The sequence below is a fragment of the Sorex fumeus genome, unplaced genomic scaffold (assembly GCF_029834395.1).
Source record: "Sorex fumeus unplaced genomic scaffold, SorFum_2.1 ptg000077l, whole genome shotgun sequence".
In the NCBI taxonomy this organism is placed as follows: Eukaryota; Metazoa; Chordata; class Mammalia; order Eulipotyphla; family Soricidae; genus Sorex; species Sorex fumeus.
Window position 1 is genome coordinate 4,692,455 of NW_026606134.1, and position 19,771 is coordinate 4,712,225.

Genomic DNA, 19,771 nt, shown 5'->3' on the forward strand with positions numbered 1-19,771 from the left:
AATAGAGTCTGAGAATTACTGCACTCCAGCCTTTTCACCAAGCTTCATAAAGATCCCATTCTATTTTAAACAGTAACCTGAATTAATCTAAGCCTCCAGTTACTATTACTTCTCTGATATTTGAGATCACAGTTCCACTGTCTTTGTTGTCATCAGGCTATGTAGTTCTGTGTTACAGTTCTTTAACTGCATTGTAAATATCCTGGAACTACATGAAGAACTGACACTACTAGTTGTTCTTTTGATGTAGTAACTGTGGTAAAATGTTCCTCTAATCTAAGTTGAAAGTGACAACCTCTATTTCCTTTCTCTCCCATACGTAACCTGGGTCTGTGTTCCATCCATTTCCGTTTGTGTTCTCAGTCTTAATCAACTGCCTCTTTTACGTATCTATGGTGGGAGATCCTATTTCCACTAGTTGGTCTAGGAAAGCAAGAAATATATTTATGGCTATGGTGTTTCGTGATGTTCTCACATCGGTTTCCCCAGTTTTCATAAAAGTGTTGTACCTAGACTTCTGAACATTAGTACTTGAAGCCCTGTGGTCATCCTGAATTCCATTGCTGGTTTACTCTAAGAAGGAGCTTTTTATCCTGCTCACATCTACCACCTTCCCCCCGAGTATTGTCTGTGATAGAATTCCCCATTTGTTACCAGAATACCTCCTTATTGGTTTATTCTTCCAACTATCATGTGCTCCGACTCCACTCCACGTATGACATGTTTTAAGCAGACTAAATCAGAAATAATCACCATTAAAAAATTACTCAATGTTATCACTCCAGACTCTGGGCCATGTCATTTATTTCAGTAGCAATGCTACCATTCACTTGCCTTCTACCTTTATATCTTGACATATTTGCATTGCCTTCATTCTTATTCTGGTTTCTCTCTTTTTCGACTCGATAATTTTTAAATTGATAGTCACTTGGATTTCTATTTATCTGTTTCATCTTATTTTCTGGATTTGAAAGGTTTCTATGCCACAGGGCTGCAGTTATGTGAGAGAGGGGTACAGCCATATACCCAAAACACAGATCAAGTTGAACTGAAAACAGGAAACTTAACGGAAACCAGTGGAACTTTGTAATGTGCCTGTCAGGTTAACAGACGGGGGTGGAGTGAGGGTTGGGATGAGGAGACAATCCGGGAACACTGATGGAGGGAAGTAGATACTAGAGGAGAAATTAGTGTTGAATTATTGTATGTGTAAAACTCAATTGTCACTAATTTTTTAAATCATGCCTCTTTGAAAATTATTATTTTTTAAAGAAAAAAGGTTTTTTTATGCCAGAAAGAATTCATTGCATAACTCAGGAATCCTTGCAACACCTTCCAATGGTTTGCATCTTGTATATATTAATTCTATGAGTGTTGAACTGAAATAATGTGATTGATCATTTGTACCAAATGTGAGTGATTTTACACAATTTAACTCATCATTGTCTGCTAATATTAAGTCAGTGGTTAGAATAAAACATTAAGAAAAGTAAAACCGAAACTCTAGACTACAGAAGGTTTTAATGAAATTGTTTTGATAGTCCAGTTAACATGCTCAGAAATGCCAAAGCTTGGTGAACTATTTAACTGTATCATTTACACCTTTATTTTAACAACCCAATCTCATTGTTTTAGCACTGACAGCTGACATTTCTTAAGTTTAGTTTCTTTTCCTGGCAAACAGGGGAAATGATACAGTAAGTATTCATTTAACATTGCTGATAGATTCTTGGAAACTGCAACTTTAGACCAAATGAAAGTTGATCCCCTAGTCTGAGCTAGTTCAGCATAGGCTGAAATTGTCTTTTAGTCAACACTGAATAAAAATGACCCTATTTGGGAACCTACCATACTAACTTTATATTTATGAAGACTAAAGGACACTTAACTCGACTTTGGTAATATATTATTTCCAAAATATTGGCATTTGTATTCAGTAGGTACTGACACTTGTTTCTTCCTCCTGTAATGGGGGAGCATGGGTACTTAGCCAAAAGGATTGGCCACCCAGAGGAAAGTTGCTCACCTGAGTTGTGCTGGGCACAGGAGCAGAAATCCCAGAGTATAGTCTGAGGGTGGACATTCATTGTCACACAAAATCTGCTGAGTTTAGAGGAGATTGAATCTTCTGCTTCTCCCTTTTTTATCAAAAGGGAAAAAAATCTCTTCTACATCTTAGAATTCTTCCTTAACTATTCAAAGGACTAAAGTCGAATTCAGAAAGCATGGTGTTCTGACCGGGAGCTGACTGTGTTCTATGGATGACTGACTAACCTTGACAAAGTCCTTTCCCCTCAGCCCCGACTCACTGGAGAACTTGACCAAAAAGATAAATAAATATTGTGCTAGAACTGAGCCTGAAGGTGAATTATGCTCCAGTCTCCATTAGAGAGGGGGAACGAGCAAGAATTACAGTGACTATCTCTGCCTTTTTTTAATTCACTTAGGCAATATTTAAAGTTGTCTCTCTCTTAGAAATGAAAAGAAAAGTAAGCGATGAGGAAATCTTGGTTTGTCAGGCCAAACAGAAAGTGATAGAAATCAAACCTTCTATTGGTTTTTATGGAATAGCAATTAAACCTAGTCTTCTGGATATTAGTCCTTTCCTTCATTTTTTAAGTTGCATTCTGATTTCTTTATTCTCCAAGATCCATCTTTACCTTCTTCATGCTTGGTAATCTTTGAATGCTGTTTTTTTTAATCCAGGCATTCAAATATATATTACTAATTAAACACAGAGGAAGGAAGTCTGAATTGATGACAAACTGGAGAAATAAGCAATTTTTAAGGAAATGAAATTTTATTACTCTATGGACATACCGAACCTGTTCGCAGCAGTAATGGAACTGTATCACTTAGGAAATGGATACCACTTTCACGCCTGCACAATGAGAATATACATTTATATTTGAAATTAAACTTATTTTTCTCCCTAGCAATAGACCTTTGTACATTTTGAATCGGCTCCCATTACAATTTCGACAAATTGATTAGCAGATTCTTTTATTTAAAAACGGTGGATACTGAGGTATTAATGCAAAGCTTGGTTGTTTAAAACATCATGCTAATGAGGTCAGGACCACACACTAAATCTCTGTGCCTGACAGTCCTCGCTAATTTTTGGCTGCAAGTCTTGGTCATAGCAGCACTGTGGGAAGAGGATGCGGGTGAGTCTATTGAGCTCACCTCCACATTGTTGGCAAGTAACTGTTCTCAGCAGCTGAGCACCCCTGGTCAGTAGCTTCGTACCTTTCAAAAAGCATCCGTTGCCTTAGAATTTTTAAATTGTTTTTAGCATCATCGTTGATCATGCAATGCTTTATTCTTTGCTCTTTCAACTTTCTGCTACCTGGTAATTAGATAAGGAAGAATCAGATGAGGTTCTCGGTGGTTTTCAGATTCACTTCTTGCATGTGTATTTATATCCTACTTGTTAAGGCTAATAGTAATAGGTGTGCATAGAATTGCCTCTGACTGCCCAAGGAAAGCTAACGATTCATTTTATGAGATGAGTGATTTTTACAAACTTCTCAAAGTTTGTAAAAATCTTTGGCAACTCAAAGAAGGCTTTTTCCTGATTAAAGTGTATTTATCAATTAAATTAAAATGCAAATATAGACAATCTGTGTTTATCATGATAGTAGTATTTTAAAAGGTTTTTAATCAACGTGCTATTAATATTTCATGCAGAAGCTGTTGGTTTTATAGTTCGACCAGTGTTGTCATATTCCATTTTGAAAATTACTTTAAAAATAGTGCAGTGAAAAATTAATTGTACTGCCACTGCCTGGATTTTACCGTTTTCTCCCCCAGTTTCATTTTAGACATTTAAATGGACAACTTTCCTTTATACACCGTACATTATTTTAGTGGTGGAGAAATTTCCAGTTGTATAACTTCTGAAACTGAATTTTGAGTAATTTACCATTGTTTTTAAAAGACTATTTTATTGCACAGGATTGAACTTGTACTTATTTCAGTATTTCTTAATAGTCTTAATTTAAAAGAACTATCTTATGAGATATAAGATATGAAAATTGTTTCAAGTAATTACTTAAACCAACCTTTGAAATTGTATGAAAATAAATTTTTAATATTTACATTGGGAATTGAATATAATGCTGTATAGTTAATTATAATCTTTTGAATATAGGATTCTTATTTTAAATCGCCTTATCATTTCTCAAAATGTGTTAGCTAAAAGGATTTTTAAGCAGTGTAATGGAACTTGATATTTTCTTTCTTATTTTTTTAGTGATCTCAGTGAAAACCAGATTCAGGCCATTCCCAGGAAGGCTTTCCGTGGGGCAGTTGACATTAAAAATCTGTAAGTATTTTTCTTAATTAAAATACTAAAATTTTATCTTCTGATTATTATTTTTAAATGGATCAAAAGAAAATGATGAAAGCTCATATACATTTAATTTTGCTTAGGGATGCAAAATAATAAACTTCAAGGAGTGTTTCTGAGTTATCTGAAGAGATCCTAGCTTAGAAAATGTGTTGAAACTGAAGTTACATTCAAATCAGTTTTCAAACCTTTTGATTAATTTTGTGAAATCCAAAGGTATTATTTGATTAAAAGGTATTTACAGTGTGTTTTCTTTCCTTTTCAGTGTATCTTCACTTCAATAACTCTTTTGTCTGTTGTTATCAGGTGTTTAATAAATATGATATTATAAGCATTTTTTGGAAGAAGACTAAACAATGTTTTCTTGTTAGAGATACCTTTTGCCTAGAAGTGCAGTGATAGTAATGTGAAAATGAAAAGTTTTCTCTATTAATGCATTTCTCATCTTCCCCCTTATATCTTTTGAAAGAATATATGCACATATTTCTTTAAAAATTAATATGAAACTATATTTTTGTGTTTTCATCCTGATAAAATTTTGTAAGTTTTGTTGTAGAGGACTTTGATTAAGTATTCCTAGCTCTAAAGGTAAACATCAGATTAAATATCTCAGTGAGAATCCTAACATTTTCAATATATAGTTTTATATAAAATGCCAAAATATCATTTTAAAATTATAAATTTGATTTTATGCCTTGAATACTGGAGCATAAAATATTTTCTCTAATTAGTATATTGGCTTGGAATGCAATGGAGGGGAACCCTGTGTGCTGAGATTATCCATCAGGAATTTAATATTTCTTAGCTATTCATATACAGGTCAAGCTCTTTTTAAAGAATTAACTTATGTTCAGAGTTCACCATGATGGGATCAAGTACTATTTCTCTAGTAAGGATAGTGAGACAGATGTTTTCCCTTGTCAACAAAGATGACAATGTATATATCTAGAGTTTTTCATCTTGTCTTCCCTATAACAGCTTTTGTGGTTAATTTGTGCTTTCTAAATATACAGGTAAAGAAAGAAAAATTAAGCTTCTTGGGTAAAATGTTTAGAATTAGTAACATCCTGGAACTAGATTTTTATGAAAGGCAATCAATCTGCTTGAGTGAAATGCTTATAATTAGCAACATCCTGGAACTAGATGTTTTATGAGTGCTTATTTGTTGGAAGGATTTGTTTGCTTTAGTTTAATCATTTCTAGCTATTGAAGAAGCATTTCGAGCTACTGTAGATTCATTGAGACAGGGTGTTCAGAAACGCTGAGGAACTGTATGAAGAATTCTATATTCAATGTCAACTTATATTGCTTGTTTGTTCCTGTCAGAGTAAAGCAACAGCTACACTTGACTGCTGTTCGGGAATGCCATTTGCAATCTGACATATTATTATTTTGAAATTCTTGGGACAGGTGGTTTTTAATCTTTCTTCATAAAGCTATTCAGAGAATTCAGGTCTTTAAGTCACTGAGGTCTATGTGGAACCATTTGGAAGGGGGGTATCAGGATGATGAAATTCCTCCTTCTGTCCTTTTCATTCATTCTTTTAAAAATATGAATTTTAAAAATAATATATTTTTTCAAAACTGAGTTCATAGATGTGCTATGACTGAGTTTGGATTTTTTTATTAAAAAATTCTTTTTCTCTTACATGCATCATTTCCCACCCAAATAAAATAGTATTATTATGTAGATGGTGAGTTAAGAACTAGAGTCTCAGAGTCTTTTGTTGCTGAGTGGATTTTTGTAGACTTGATAAATCAGCCAACTGAGACTTACTTTTCAATTTTATGAGTTAAATTTAATAATAATCTGGGCGATAGTTCAATATGTGAAAAACTAAATGTACAAGATTATAATAGAATGTATTGTTCCATACTACAAGTATTTGCTCGTCAACTCTAAAAGTTAGCCCTGAAAGGGGAACAGGAGTTAGAATTTGAAGTCATCAGCGATATTAGCGATAGATTAAATAGAGCTATGCCTGTTATGGGTCAATTAGACGTGGAGCTACAATATGGGAAAAAGAAAAATATATCATAAGAAGGGACTGAATACAGTGGGCAGGGTGCTTGCTCAGCACGCGGCCAACTCGGGTTAGATCCTTTGCACCCCGAGTGGCCAGAGCCCTGCCAGGAGTGATCTCTGAACTGAGCAGGTATAAGTCCTGAGCGACACCAGGTGTGGCAAAACACCAAAACCAAAACTTCTTTTTAAAATTAAAAAAGAAGCCACTTCAGATGGTACTTTAGTGAAGATACACAATACAGAAGACTTGTTTAGAAATAAGATACTGAATGTTATCGGTGCTGTAGAAAGATAGACATATTGTTTGCAGTTATTAAATAATTCTATTAAAAATTCTATATTTATTTATAAATAAAGTCTTTATTTACAAGAAAGAAGAAAGAATTCTTTGCGGAGGTTGTTTCCAGACATATATTGGTGAGAAATAATCGGTGGACTGGGCATATTAGAATTCTTCTTAGGAAGCTATGCAAAAGTGTCTGCATGGTTTGGGTTATATTAAAGGAATAAAACCACAATGCCTTTGTGTGTGGTAGTGCTTGGTTGTGTGAGTATGTTGCTAGAATTATTATGACTGCCTTTTGTTTATAAGGTGAATCAATATTAATTCTGGATCGCAACCTAAACTGATGAGACACAAAACCTTCATATATGAGGCAAATAGGTTGGCATTTATGTAATATTAAATTTAGAGATTTGTATTTCTGTGCAATAAAAGGGGATAAAGAGCCCTTAAGGCTAAATATTGATGCTCAAAAGAATAAGTATTTTCATTATTCTCTGCCTTCCATGTAACATCCCAAAACAAAGAGATTAATTTAGATCATAATTACAAGTTCCTTCAGTTTTGCAGTTAAAATGCAGTTGACAGCAAAAGAGATGGTTCTGAGGACTGGATCATATGCTTAACACATGGCAGTTCCAGGTTTTGTCCCTGGCACCTCATTGTCCCCTAAGTGCTGCTGGGGAAAATACTGAACCAAGTGCTGAACAGCCCGAAAGCACTGCTGGATATGGCCCCCACGTCCCCCAAAGTGCATTAATAAAATACGTGTACCTATTATAAAAAAATATAGACTTTTAAGGGCTCAATTTCATGAAAATTAATTACTAAGACAGAAAAAAATAGCTCAATGGACTGGAGTATATGCTTTGCATGCAGAAGCACCAGCTTTAGTCTCCAACCCTACAAGGTCCTTAAAGCATAGCTGGGGATAATCCTAAACACCGAGATAGGAATAGACATGAAGCACTGCCAGAGCATGCTCAGAAACATCCAAAAGTTGATAAAATACCTCCTTAAACAAGTTCTGGGAGTTTTCCTTGCTGCCTCTGCCGCCCACTCCATATACTTGTAGTAATACCTGTGCTATTTTCTCTTTTTCCTTAAATAAAATCCTGTGTGCTGGTGTGAAAATACTTTAATTTATATAATTATTGAATGAGTATCCATAGAGCATCAATAACTTCATAAAAGTCATATCTATAATATTAATATTAATATTCAAAATAAGATGGATAAGCACAGTGTTATATTTTGTTTACCATTTCAGTGTGTGCATTTGCAATTAATTTAAAAGTTCTGCCTTCCACAAAGTCATTCCAAAGATGAAAGAAACAGCAGGAAGGTGAAGAAAGGAAAGCGTGTTAATTATATCAAGATAGTATTTTGTAGAGATTGTCAAAAACGAGTTGATAATGCTGTTCCAGGTTTATTGCTTTTACCACATTCAGACTTTATTCATAACAAACTCTAGTTATGAGAAGATTTTTACTGGAAGCACTTGTTTAATCTTGTGGGTTGGCTAAATATGCTCAAGGCAGCGTCCTGACAATTTGAAATTTATGTTGTAGAAATTTTGCAAATTAGCAGGTATTATTCCTCTTCCTTTGGGCAAGCCACACTAAAACTGTTCTAGACAGATGGACATTTATCTTACCTTTGAGCATCTCCAGGAAAGCTGTCTCATACCTTCTCTGTTATCTATATTAATTTCTGAACTGGATTAAAGTGCTTTAGATTTTTATGTTTTATTTTGTTACTTGATTTTATTCAGCAGAAATCTTAAACTTTTTTTCTCCCTGACATTTTAAGATGGTAAGATTTAAAAATAACCAAAGCATATTAAAATATCAACTAAATCACAATATTTAAATAACTGACAGCACTCTTTCATAAAATTTACATTTTTATTTTCATACAACCCAACAAACATGAATTAAAGTATCAGTACAGTATTATTCACACCAAATGACTCAAAAAATGATAATCATTGTTCGTGGCTTTTATTTAGGAGCAATGTAGGTTTTTACTTTAATACGGATTCAGTAGAGCTTTCTTTTTAGTTGGTTTGGGGATCATATCGGACATGGTGTAGCTCTGTGTTTAATTTCTGGCTGAGTTAAAGCTGGAATTTGACAGAGAGTGTTTAATGTGTCTTTGTTTAAAAAAGAAATATTGTTCTGGACCACTGACTTTTTTACAAGTATCTATGAGGCATTCTATTATATAATATGAGAATGTTAAATTTAATTTTTGTATATTGGTATAAATTATAAAAATATCCAAGTCTTTTGTTTCTATGAGAAAGCTTTACTTACTTAGAGTTATGCCATAATTTAAGCAAAACAAATGTACATATATTGAATCAAAAATAGATTACTATCTGTGATCACAAGAGCAAACTGTACTAGACTTTGCCTTTTATATCTTCAGTGACTTCAATATGAATGCTCGACACATTAAATTCTCATGAGGATTCTTAGAGATATACTGTGTAAAAGTAAATCACATCTTTTTTTCAACTTTCATTTTCATTTTGAACATGCTCAAAATGAGCTCAGTGTTCCAGTAAAACTTTACTACTTACTGTTAAAGCTAAATACGTCCCTTTCCCATTTGCTATAATTATTTCAGTTCCGTTAACCTTACATCTGTTACAAGTCTTACTTGACTTTTCCAGGAAAATTGTTACATAATAAAAAGATCAGGAAACATATATATAGTATTATGAATGTCTACTATTTTGTATAAGACACAAATTAACTTAGAGGCCTGGTTTAAGTTACAATATAATTTATTTCGGTTCTCTTTCAGAGAGTTATGGTATTGCTGGGAAACATATTTTCCCATTATATTTTTAGAAAACTAATTACCCATTTTGGGATATATTGGCAACAAAAAATTTGACAAACAAGAAAGAGAAAGTTAGTGTACATATTGAAACATGGCCATTTGTAGTATTTAGAAATGCATTTTCTCTGATATTCTGTCAACTTCAATTAATTTTATTGATGGATTAAAATTCATAAAAGGAAAATTTGCAGTTCTATATTAGATAGACAAACCCGTGCATTTTACTTGATATTTTAATTCTTCCGTAGTTTTATATCTCAACTGCTAGTTTTTTCCTTATAAATTGCCTACCTACATCATAATGAGAAGAACTCAAGGTTTGTTTTCTGTAGTATCAAATAAATATGTAGCAGTCAGAAAAGTGGTTCTGTACATTTACCACACACACACACACACAAAGCTTCAACATATTCATGTACATTAATTCATATTACAAAAAATATTTACTATAATGCTCTAGCTTACGTGTTTCGTTCACTACATTTCTTTTTTAACTCACATGCATAAAAATTATCTCGAAAAATAAAACCCACTTATTGTAATAGATTTTTAGCAATTACGAGCACCCCAACGCCTTTGCTGAGTGCTTTCAGTAAGCCTGAGACCAGAGAAACTTTGGATGGGAGATTAGTTCCTCTCTCAAGGGGCTTGATAGCTTTAGTGTTAAAAGCCGTAGGTTTTCCGCAGGACACGGGACCTTCTGAACAAAACCAGTTTGTGTAAAGTTGTCTCTTCATTTAGATTTATAGTCAATGAAGTTCGATTTTTTTTGTCTGTTTGGGTTTTCAGGGCCACACCTGGTGGTACTCAGGACTTGTTCCTGGCTCTTCTCTCAGGGATCACTCCTCGCAGGCTCAGGGCCCATCTGAGGTGCCCCTGGTCAGCCCCAGGTTGGCAGTCTGCAAAGCAAGCAGCCTACTCATTGCACCATCACTCTGCTTCCTGAAATTTTGTTTTAAATTAAGCATAAACACACCATCCCCAACGTTCAAAATGGGACATTTGGACCTACGGGGCAATCAGGGGTTGTCTGGATAATTTAATGTAAATCATCTCTTGAACTCAGCAGAAGCTATGGGCACATCTGCGGGAACTGTCCCTGGTCCTGTAATTTGCCTGTTTTTGTATCTGCTCTTAAAATAGTTGGGGAAATGCTCCAACTAAGTTTGTTACCAACAATCTCTCCAACTTTGCATTTTTGCTTCAGATATCTTCACAACATCCTTTCACATAAAAAATCTCTATCTCCATAAATGTTTTCAAATCAAAATAAAGCAAACAAAAAAATCTAATGAGGTACTTAGAAATCCAGTTCAGACATACATGAATTAGAAATGGGCACGATCTTTCTGTGATTGCCATGCTGTCCTTGAGACAGAACAGATCTGCAGGCTTCCTGCTTACCTAATTCCAAACAGCCACAGCTTTTACCTCTGAATTATAATGATGTAGCATTAAATGTGGGTCACTAGATTATATCCTCATCAAATAATGTAGCATTCCTGCAAGATTTGTTTTTACAGCCATTATTTTTCATTCAGTCCCTACATGTTTCAAACTCAGTGCATTTTTCATTTTTTCCTTTTTTCTTATTTTCTTTTTTTCTCTTTTTAACATTTTTCTTTTTTAATTTTTCTTAATTCTTTTACAGACCTTTGTGACAAGGGCTGACTTTCAATAAATCACAGCAAGTGGCTTCTCTGCTACTCCGTGTATTTTTCAACAACAGTGTTTGTTGCTGACACTATGGCAAAACACTGAGGGTAACAGAAATTAACGTAGTTCTTTGTGGTTTGTAGAAATATTGATTATTAGGGACAGAGAGATAGTACAGCATGTAGGGAGCCTGCGTTGCACACTGCCAACCTGATGTCACTTTCCAGCATGACACATGGACGCCTGAGTTCTTCCAGGAGTGGTACCTAAGCACAGAGCCAGCAGTAAGCACTGAGCATCACTGGGTATGACTGACCCCAAATCCAAAGCTAGATAATTTACTCAGAGAACAAAACTTGGACTGTATGGTTTAACATGCAGTCTTTTTAGATATTTTGATGTGTTCTGCTGACTTAACCCTAACTTCCTGACCTCCTCTCCCATAGTATCTGCATACGCTCTATGCTTAAGACACAAATGTCTTCCCTCTTGCCAACATGTGCTGTAAATATTGGTGTACTTCAGCACACAGTTATTAATTTATTCATTCCCTTCCCTAGAGAATAGTCTCTTTATTTCACAGATGACCATTTCAGTTTAGGGTGATCTCTTCTTTAAAATTCTCTAGTATTGTATTCTTTTTTTGCTTTTGGGGTCACATCCGGCAATGCTCAGGGGTTACTCCTGGCTCATGCACCCAGGAATTACTCCTGGAGGTTCTCAGGGGTCCATATGGGATGCTGGGATTCAAATCCGGTTTGGCCGCATGCAAGGCAAACAACCTACCCCCTATAGTATTGGATTCTTTACTGGTAACTTGACCCAGACAGATTTAACTGGAGCTATCATTTGTATAATTAATAGTCCCTATAAGAACTTCCTTTGCTAATTGTGAAATGAATGGGGACATCCACACTAGTATATTGATTTAAGTTTAAAACAAGATTTCATTAGACATTCACTGGCTACTTAAAAACTTACTGCAAAAAAAAGCAAAAAAAAAAACCTTACTGCATTTCTGTGAGCTTAATGTTTTTATTGTAGAAATTGTAATGATGATAATACTTATTTTTTCAAGTTATTTTTGAGAAATATAGAGATGAACCATCTGAAGACTCTATCATGTGCTGTTTATTCAATAACTGCCACCTATCATTGTCCTTTTTAGTTTCTACCCCTTTTAATCTGTTTACTTAGGGCTACTAGAAATGGAGGTTCACTTAGATATCTTTCCTTGAATTTCTTTTATTATGTCTCAAGTTGGGACTCTGCACCAGACTGTTTTCACTTGGGGCGCCCCAAAGGGGGATGGGTGAGACCCTCCCCGCCTCAAGGGACCCAGCCCCGGCAGCCAACCTCCACTACCCAACCATCATCATATGCTCTTGGCCACTTTTCACACACTCGGGCCAAGCCTCATATATGAGTGAACATATTCCTGGACTGTGTGGCCACTTTTGCGGCCTTGCGACACATCATAAGAAACTCCTTACCCATTTTCCATAATTACCACACCATATTTGATAAATATATATATATATATATATATATATATATATATATATCAGAGAGCCCAGCAAGCTAACAAGAATATCCCACTTGCACGGCAGAGCCTAGCAAGCTAGCCATAGCATATTCGATATGCCAAAAACAGCAATAATAATGGGTCTTATTTCCCTGACCCTGAAGGAGCCTTCAATATGTTGGGAAAGATGAGTAAGGAGAGGCTGCTAAAATCTCAGGGCTGGAATGAATGGAGACATTACTGGCGCTCACTCAAGTAAATTGAAGAACGACAGGATGACAGTGACAGTGATACAGTGATGTTTCCAGTTAGCATAAGCCTCTTTCCAATTAATTAGGCAAAAGGATGTAAATTTATACCATAGACCGACCTGGGTTTGATTGCTCCACCCCTCTCAGAGAGCCCGGCAAGCTACCGAGAGTATCTTGCCCACACAACAGATCCTGGCAATCTAACTGCGAGGTATTTGATATGCCAAACACAGTAACAACAAGTCTCACGATGGAGACGTTACTGGGCCCGCTTGAGCAAATTGGTGAACAACGGGAGGACAGCGCTACAGTGCTACAGATTATTCTCATAAATGCTGAAATTGTCTAATTTCCCTTTGAGGAAACCAAAATGGTGCTGATACATTGCAAAATGGTTGAACATTCAAATAACATAAATTAGTTTGACTTCCCCAAGGTAAACTTGACCTTGTTTATTCTCACTAATGCCTAAATTTTCAGTGATGAACTATTGTGCCAAGGTAAATATCAAGATTGCTAAACTTCCTAAGATGTTTATGTAAATCGTTTTATATTATTTCTATATTGATAAAGATTATTCTAAGTATTGTTATTCTATTATTGCTTAATCTTTGACAGTTTCTTAAGCTAGTTTTCTTTGCATAAAATATCTTTGTATATTTAAGCACTCAAGTTGAACATGAATTTATTCACACAAGGGAATAAATAGAACAGGTCAAATCCACAAATCCATACCCTTAACAGTACTTTGTTAAGAAAAAAAGAGAGAAAGACAGAAAGAAAATAAAGAAAGAAAAATAAAGAGAAAGAAAGAAGGAAAAAAAGAAAGAAAGAAAAAAAGAAAGAAAGAAAGAAAGAAAGAAAGAAAGAAAGAAAGAAAGAAAGGAAAGAAAGAAAGGAAATGGGGGAAGGAAGGAAGGAAGGAAGGAAGGAAGGAAGGAAGGAAGGAAGGAAGGAAGGAAGGAAGGGAGGGAGAAGAAAGAGAATGGGAAATCCCAGACAGATAATTAAAAGGACAGACATGATGGCTCCAATTTATATTTTTGAATGCCAAGGAAGCAAATGTTAACTCTTTTGTCATTTAATACATCTATTTTTAAATTATATATTTAGCAGCATTATATATTCTGTCTCATACAAAATTAATAAAAATCTAAATCTAGGTTTAAACTATTTTTAGTTACAGAAAGTCAGAACTCCTTTCAAACTGTATGAAGGCAAAACAAATAGTAGCATCTACTAAGCATACCTTCCTTGAATATATATGCTACAATGTCTGGAACTAAATTTACTAGTTCTAGAAAAAGCTAAAATCGGCCATCTAGGGTTATTCTAGACCATTGAAAGAGAAATGGTGCTACTCAAAAGAGAATCCTAAAATGTTAATGCTAAGAGAGCTAGCTCTTGGAGACTGTCTCATTTTTGTAATATTGATTTCATGAAATTAAAGATAAAGCAGTTTTTTCAAGACATCCCCTCACAAATGAGAAGTGTGGAGGATTCAGTGGAGAAGGATTTGAAATTTGAACAGAAGCAGAGAGAAGGATTTGAGAAAGGAAATGAGGAGACAACATAAACATCCGGGATGTCTTGCCTCTAGAAACATCATTTTTGCTAAAGGTCTGAGAATCTGGAAGAACCTTCTAGCAAAACTAGAATAAAACCAAAGCTGCTCCCAGAAAATAGAAAAGCGCTAACTTGCTGTCCCCAGTGAAGCATCCTCAGTAGCAGTGATTTTTAATTTTTTCCCCTCCTATCCTTATTCTTCCAGCATCAAGCAACTTACTCCATGGCTCTCTGCATATAACAACTTTTTGGAAAAGCAAACAAAAAAATTCCCCTAATGATTCCAAAATTCAGACTAATTTTATAGTAAAATTGTAAATAACACTGAAACAATTAAATTCATAGCTCAGAACAGACCTTCCCTATTTATGGAAAGTACAAGTGCCCAGGATTCAAAAGGTAGTAAAGAAGGAAATAGCAGGATGAGAGAAACAAGATGCAGAAAAATAGCCCAGAAACTCTGAAATAAATTATGCCTTTGCCTTGTTTTGACACTGTTTATCTTGAGCCATATGCAGACAAATGGTGTTCCTTGTGGAGAGGCTCTTTCCGGAGCAGTGATACCAGCACAAAACTCCACAAACATTCCTTTGAATAAAAAGAAATCCACCCCTGATGGAAAAAAAAGTTTATGAGTGTGATTTCAATTGTCCTTTCCTAGGAGAAGGTTATTTTCATAAAATACTTTCTTTCTCAACTGACTTCTGTATGCACAGCAATACGACAATGCACGGCAAACTTTTGGGAGAAACTCGTTTCCTAGGAGGACTATATCGTCATAATGTTTTAGCACTACCATTTAGCACTGAGTTAAGAATCAAAAGCTTCTTGTTAAGAATTTCTGACTCAATCATTGTATAACTGAAACCCAAGCACAAAAATTTGTAAGTTTACAACTGTACCTCATGGTGTTTCACTAATAAAAATTTTTTAAAAAAGAATTTCTGTTAAGAATCAAAAGCAGTGCAGAGCCAGAAGCACTGTAAAAGTGGGGTGAAATGACCAGCATTTGCAGGGAGTCTCAAGTTCTCCTGGGGTTCAGACAGTAATCTGCCTTCCAGTGCTTGTAGGACAAGCTTTGCTTGAGTGCTTTCTGGCCTGGGAGGGCTTCCCCTTTGTGTATAGTATGCATGATTTAAAAGAAGCTGTGTCAGCACTGATTTATACATTGACAGCGAAGGATAATAAGATATGGGCAAACATACAGCTCACCCTTTTACAGATTAACCTGGAGACTGCATTAGGCAAATTTGATAGCATTAAAAGATTTTGCCAATTTGTCTGGAAACAATTTCTCTTTTGTAGAGTGTCAAGGGTAACACTTCATGCCATTGTACTAATTTAAATGGCTTTGATAAATTGTTCAAGAGGTTAGAGAATTGTAGTATAGATATATATTTAGCACTTTAAAATAAAAAGGCTATTAACTTAATTGTTAAATGAATTTAATCTGTAAAAATCAAAAATGCTAACCATGTAAGTGTTTTCTTGGAACCAGAACAGCCACATTACATCATGAGACTTTCAAAGTCTTTGAAAATAAAATACACTTCCGCATTACATCCTAATCAGTAGAAGTGGTTTAGACTGTTACAGTAGCATGGGCGGTAGTTATTATTGGGGGGGGGGGGAAGTGCTTAGTTTAAAAGGGGAATAAAATTATATTCTCTCCAGTGTTCGTCTGTAGATATAGATATAGATATGATATTACATGTCTTAGATTGTGCCATTTTGCATGACATCAAGGTAGGTTGTGTGTGATTCTGTTTCCCTAGAGACATTCTCAAAAATGAGATGTATATTTCATGAGCCATTCTCTATGTACATAATTTCTAAACTAAGGAATCTGAACAAAAAAAAAAACCTTTGAAAGTTACCGGTTTAAAAGATACTACCTTTCTTTCAGCTGTCCTCTGAAAGAGCTAATTTCTGGTATTACTTGAGTTATTCCTTAAGAACAGACCCCAACTGTAAATTACCGATTTGGGTCAATTCTGAACTTGAAAGAAGAGGTATTTGTTTTATGACCATAAACATCGGCTTCCTTCCCAGGGCACAGAGTTCTGAAAACTTATATATTTCATCGAACATTTTGTTTCCAGTGCAAGTGAATCCGAAAATAATTTTATTGAAATAAAAGTATCACCAAGCATTAGGCTATTATGTTAAAACACTGTTTATTTTAAAAAATAAAATAAAATTACAGCAAAGCGGATTTAGTATCTATCCACCCATTCATTTTTAACCAAGTAAATTTCTTAATGTGGAGAATGACAGTAATTCCCCCAAAAATGGCAGACAATGCAAACAAACAAATTTTAAGTGGCCTATATTTTTCAGTCTTTGAATTTAACAATTGTATACTTAAACTGAGTAAATTCATTTTTTTCATAGTGTTGGAGGAACTAGTAGAGCTTTAAACTTTTTCCAGTAATGTCCAGGTTGTGTGTTCACAATGTCATTGCTGTACATATTTTTTACTCAGAGCCAAAATGGGCTTCTTTGTGGAAATCCCACTTTTAATCAATTTCTTAATATTGAAAAGAAAACTTATTTCTGGAGAGTGAGATAAGGTGTAAAGTTCCTTAACTGATAAATATGCTGTCTTTATCGTGTATCAAATTTGCATATTATGATAAAGGATGAGAATTATGAGACTAGTGGAGCTTAATATAGAAAAACTGCTGGCTCTCAAAAGTGCACTCCTGGTTGGGAATAGCAGAGAGATCGATGGTTCATCCTTCCTTTTTCTCAATTTGGAGTTCTCGAAGGAAAACCGCTTTAAAAAGAAGAAAACCTAAAAGTAGTCTCGCTCTGTCTTGCCAAGGATAGTGAAATTAACATGCAGCTGGGCTTCTCTGATAAATGGATTCTGTTAGGTCACTGAGGGGGTGCCTGTGACATTAAGTGATTTACAGTCCTTTACCTTAATGAAATTGTTTCAGCAAGATGACGCTGAAAGCTCTTAATGGATAGCTTTTCTTGATGTAATGAAATTGCATTCCTATGGCATTTAATATAAGGTGCAGTTATTATTTACTGGAGCTTTCCAAAGGCTGCTGTTTGCACAGACAGTTCAGAACAAAAAGAGATTTCAGTGGCGGCACTGAGGCCAGAATGGTTTGTGACATCCTTAAGCAGATGAGTGTGTTTGTGAAAGCGCTTCAGCGAGTGCAGCCCGCGCTCCTGAGGCCCTTCAGGAACCTTGCTCGCACCTAACCCTGGAGTCTTCTCCTTTTACATCTATTTTAATCTGTTTAACAGGCAACTGGATTACAACCAGATCAGTTGTATTGAAGACGGGGCGTTTAGGGCTCTCAGGGATCTGGAAGTGCTGTAAGTACTGCTGATTTCTCTGACTTTCGGGGGAGCTTTGTGTCTGGGGGGTGCTAATGTGGAAGCTTATCTACTCGCTTAAAACCTTGTATCAAAATGGTCTCCTAAAGAGATACCTTCAGCAACTCCCCGGGAATAAGGAAAGGAATCCAAATGTGAGTGTAAACTCTTGTGCATCGTGACTGTAGGCTTAATCAAATTCTCTAGGAAGGAAACTACAGTAGCCTTACAGATTGTTCTTTATGTATTCTGTAAGAAAATATTCTCATTCATGGGATGTGTGAAGCTTTCTACAACTGCTTAATATTAAAATATCCTTTTAAAGAGATTTATGAGCCCAAAAAGTAAACATTAAATCTCTCAGTAACTGATAGATTGATATATTTTATAGTTATCTGCAATGGAATGCCGTTTGCTTGTTTTGTAAAATGTCATTTTTAACAAGGTAACTTAATTGTAAAGGTTGTTTTGGAGACTTCCTTCTAATTTTAAAAGCTACCTATATGGTCCATTTGAAAGCCTTTGCTGCTGACTTTATAAAGCACAACATAAAGATTTCTATCATAATTGGCATTCTCTCTCTTTCCTGGCTGGGTAAACATGGCTGATAACATTGGCTAGAGGTATCTGTATAATCTCTACAAACCTTTGATTTATAAAATAATCTATATAAAATTATTCATTATAATGAAAAACAACTTTCCTGAAAATTAGAGTCACTCAACCACCTATACATTTCTAGAAAATTTCCTCAAATATTCAAATTTGAAATGTACCTACAAACCCCATCCTTAAATATATTTTTTGTTTTATATTTAATTCCTGATTCATTTTATTCAGAAATCCAAAACTGAATTCTGTGTGAGAAGGTTTTGAATTTTTAGTCACTTTCAAAGTTACCCAGAAATCATGAAATGTTTCCATAAAAGAATTTCATTGCTTTATAAACTGAGTTTGAGGTACAGTATTTAATTCTGAAAAGTCTAATCTCAAAATCTAATTTAGTTTAATGTTTCTTCTAGAATGACTTTATTTTAATCAATATTTTCAGTATCATATGAATATGATATGCTTTCAGTTTTGAGTAAATTGTTAGATGTTTAGATATACCATAAGCTCTTATTAGCATTATTATTCTCATCATTATTTTATTATTTTTTGGCTTGGGGGCCACACTTGGCTGTGTTCAGGGTTTATTCCTGATACTGCACTCACCACTCCTGGTGGGCTCAGGGGACCATAGATGGTGCTGAGGATCAAACCCAGGGCGGCCTTGTGCCAGGCAAACCCCCTACCTACTGAACTATCCCTCCGACCCCTGCCATTATTACTTTTAAAGGCAAGTCCAGATGATCTGATTGAGATCATATGGATTCTAACAATATATTGTTTTCTAAACACATGAGGGGCCATCTTTGGTTTTGTTGTTGATAGCAGTCTAACTTTTCCTCATGGAAAAACATTCAAAGTGTTTGTCATATACGCCATAGTCATGAGTTCACACTTTAAATTGTTCTGCAGAACCATTCTTAATACATAAAGCTTAGTGATGCTATTTTAGAACAGAATAACTAAGACACAGATATGATTTCATAGTAGTGGTTGATAGTGGTCTAACTTTGTCTATGATAAGTACATAGTGAATGAAGGTGAGCCAAACCATTTTTAGTGAATCCCGAATTCTAACTAGGATTATGAGCAATACCGATTATTTTATAGAAAATTGTGCTGAATATATTTGATGAATTGAACTCCCATAAAGAGCTTCAATATTAAGTGAAACGGTTTAAATGTTGATTTGATATTCAATGATTTATATATATGAGTATATCTAATACATTGAGTATATGCTTAGTGTTCTCTATTATAGAGTATACCATCTATCATTTTACCAAACAACCTATCTATTCATCTACCTGTCATC

At 34.9% G+C, this 19,771-nt stretch overlaps 1 protein-coding gene across 4 annotated transcripts in view; it reads left to right on the forward strand.

The window, feature by feature from the left end:
* Positions 1–19,771, forward strand: part of SLIT2 (slit guidance ligand 2) — a 360,390-nt gene that overhangs the window by 213,963 nt on the left and 126,656 nt on the right. For all 4 annotated transcript variants that reach the window (XM_056130354.1, XM_056130351.1, XM_056130352.1 and 1 more), the window contains exons 5-6: positions 4,256–4,327; positions 17,776–17,847. In XM_056130354.1, coding sequence (XP_055986329.1) covers positions 4,256–4,327; positions 17,776–17,847 — 144 coding nt within the window. The remainder of the gene's footprint in view (positions 1–4,255; positions 4,328–17,775; positions 17,848–19,771) is intronic.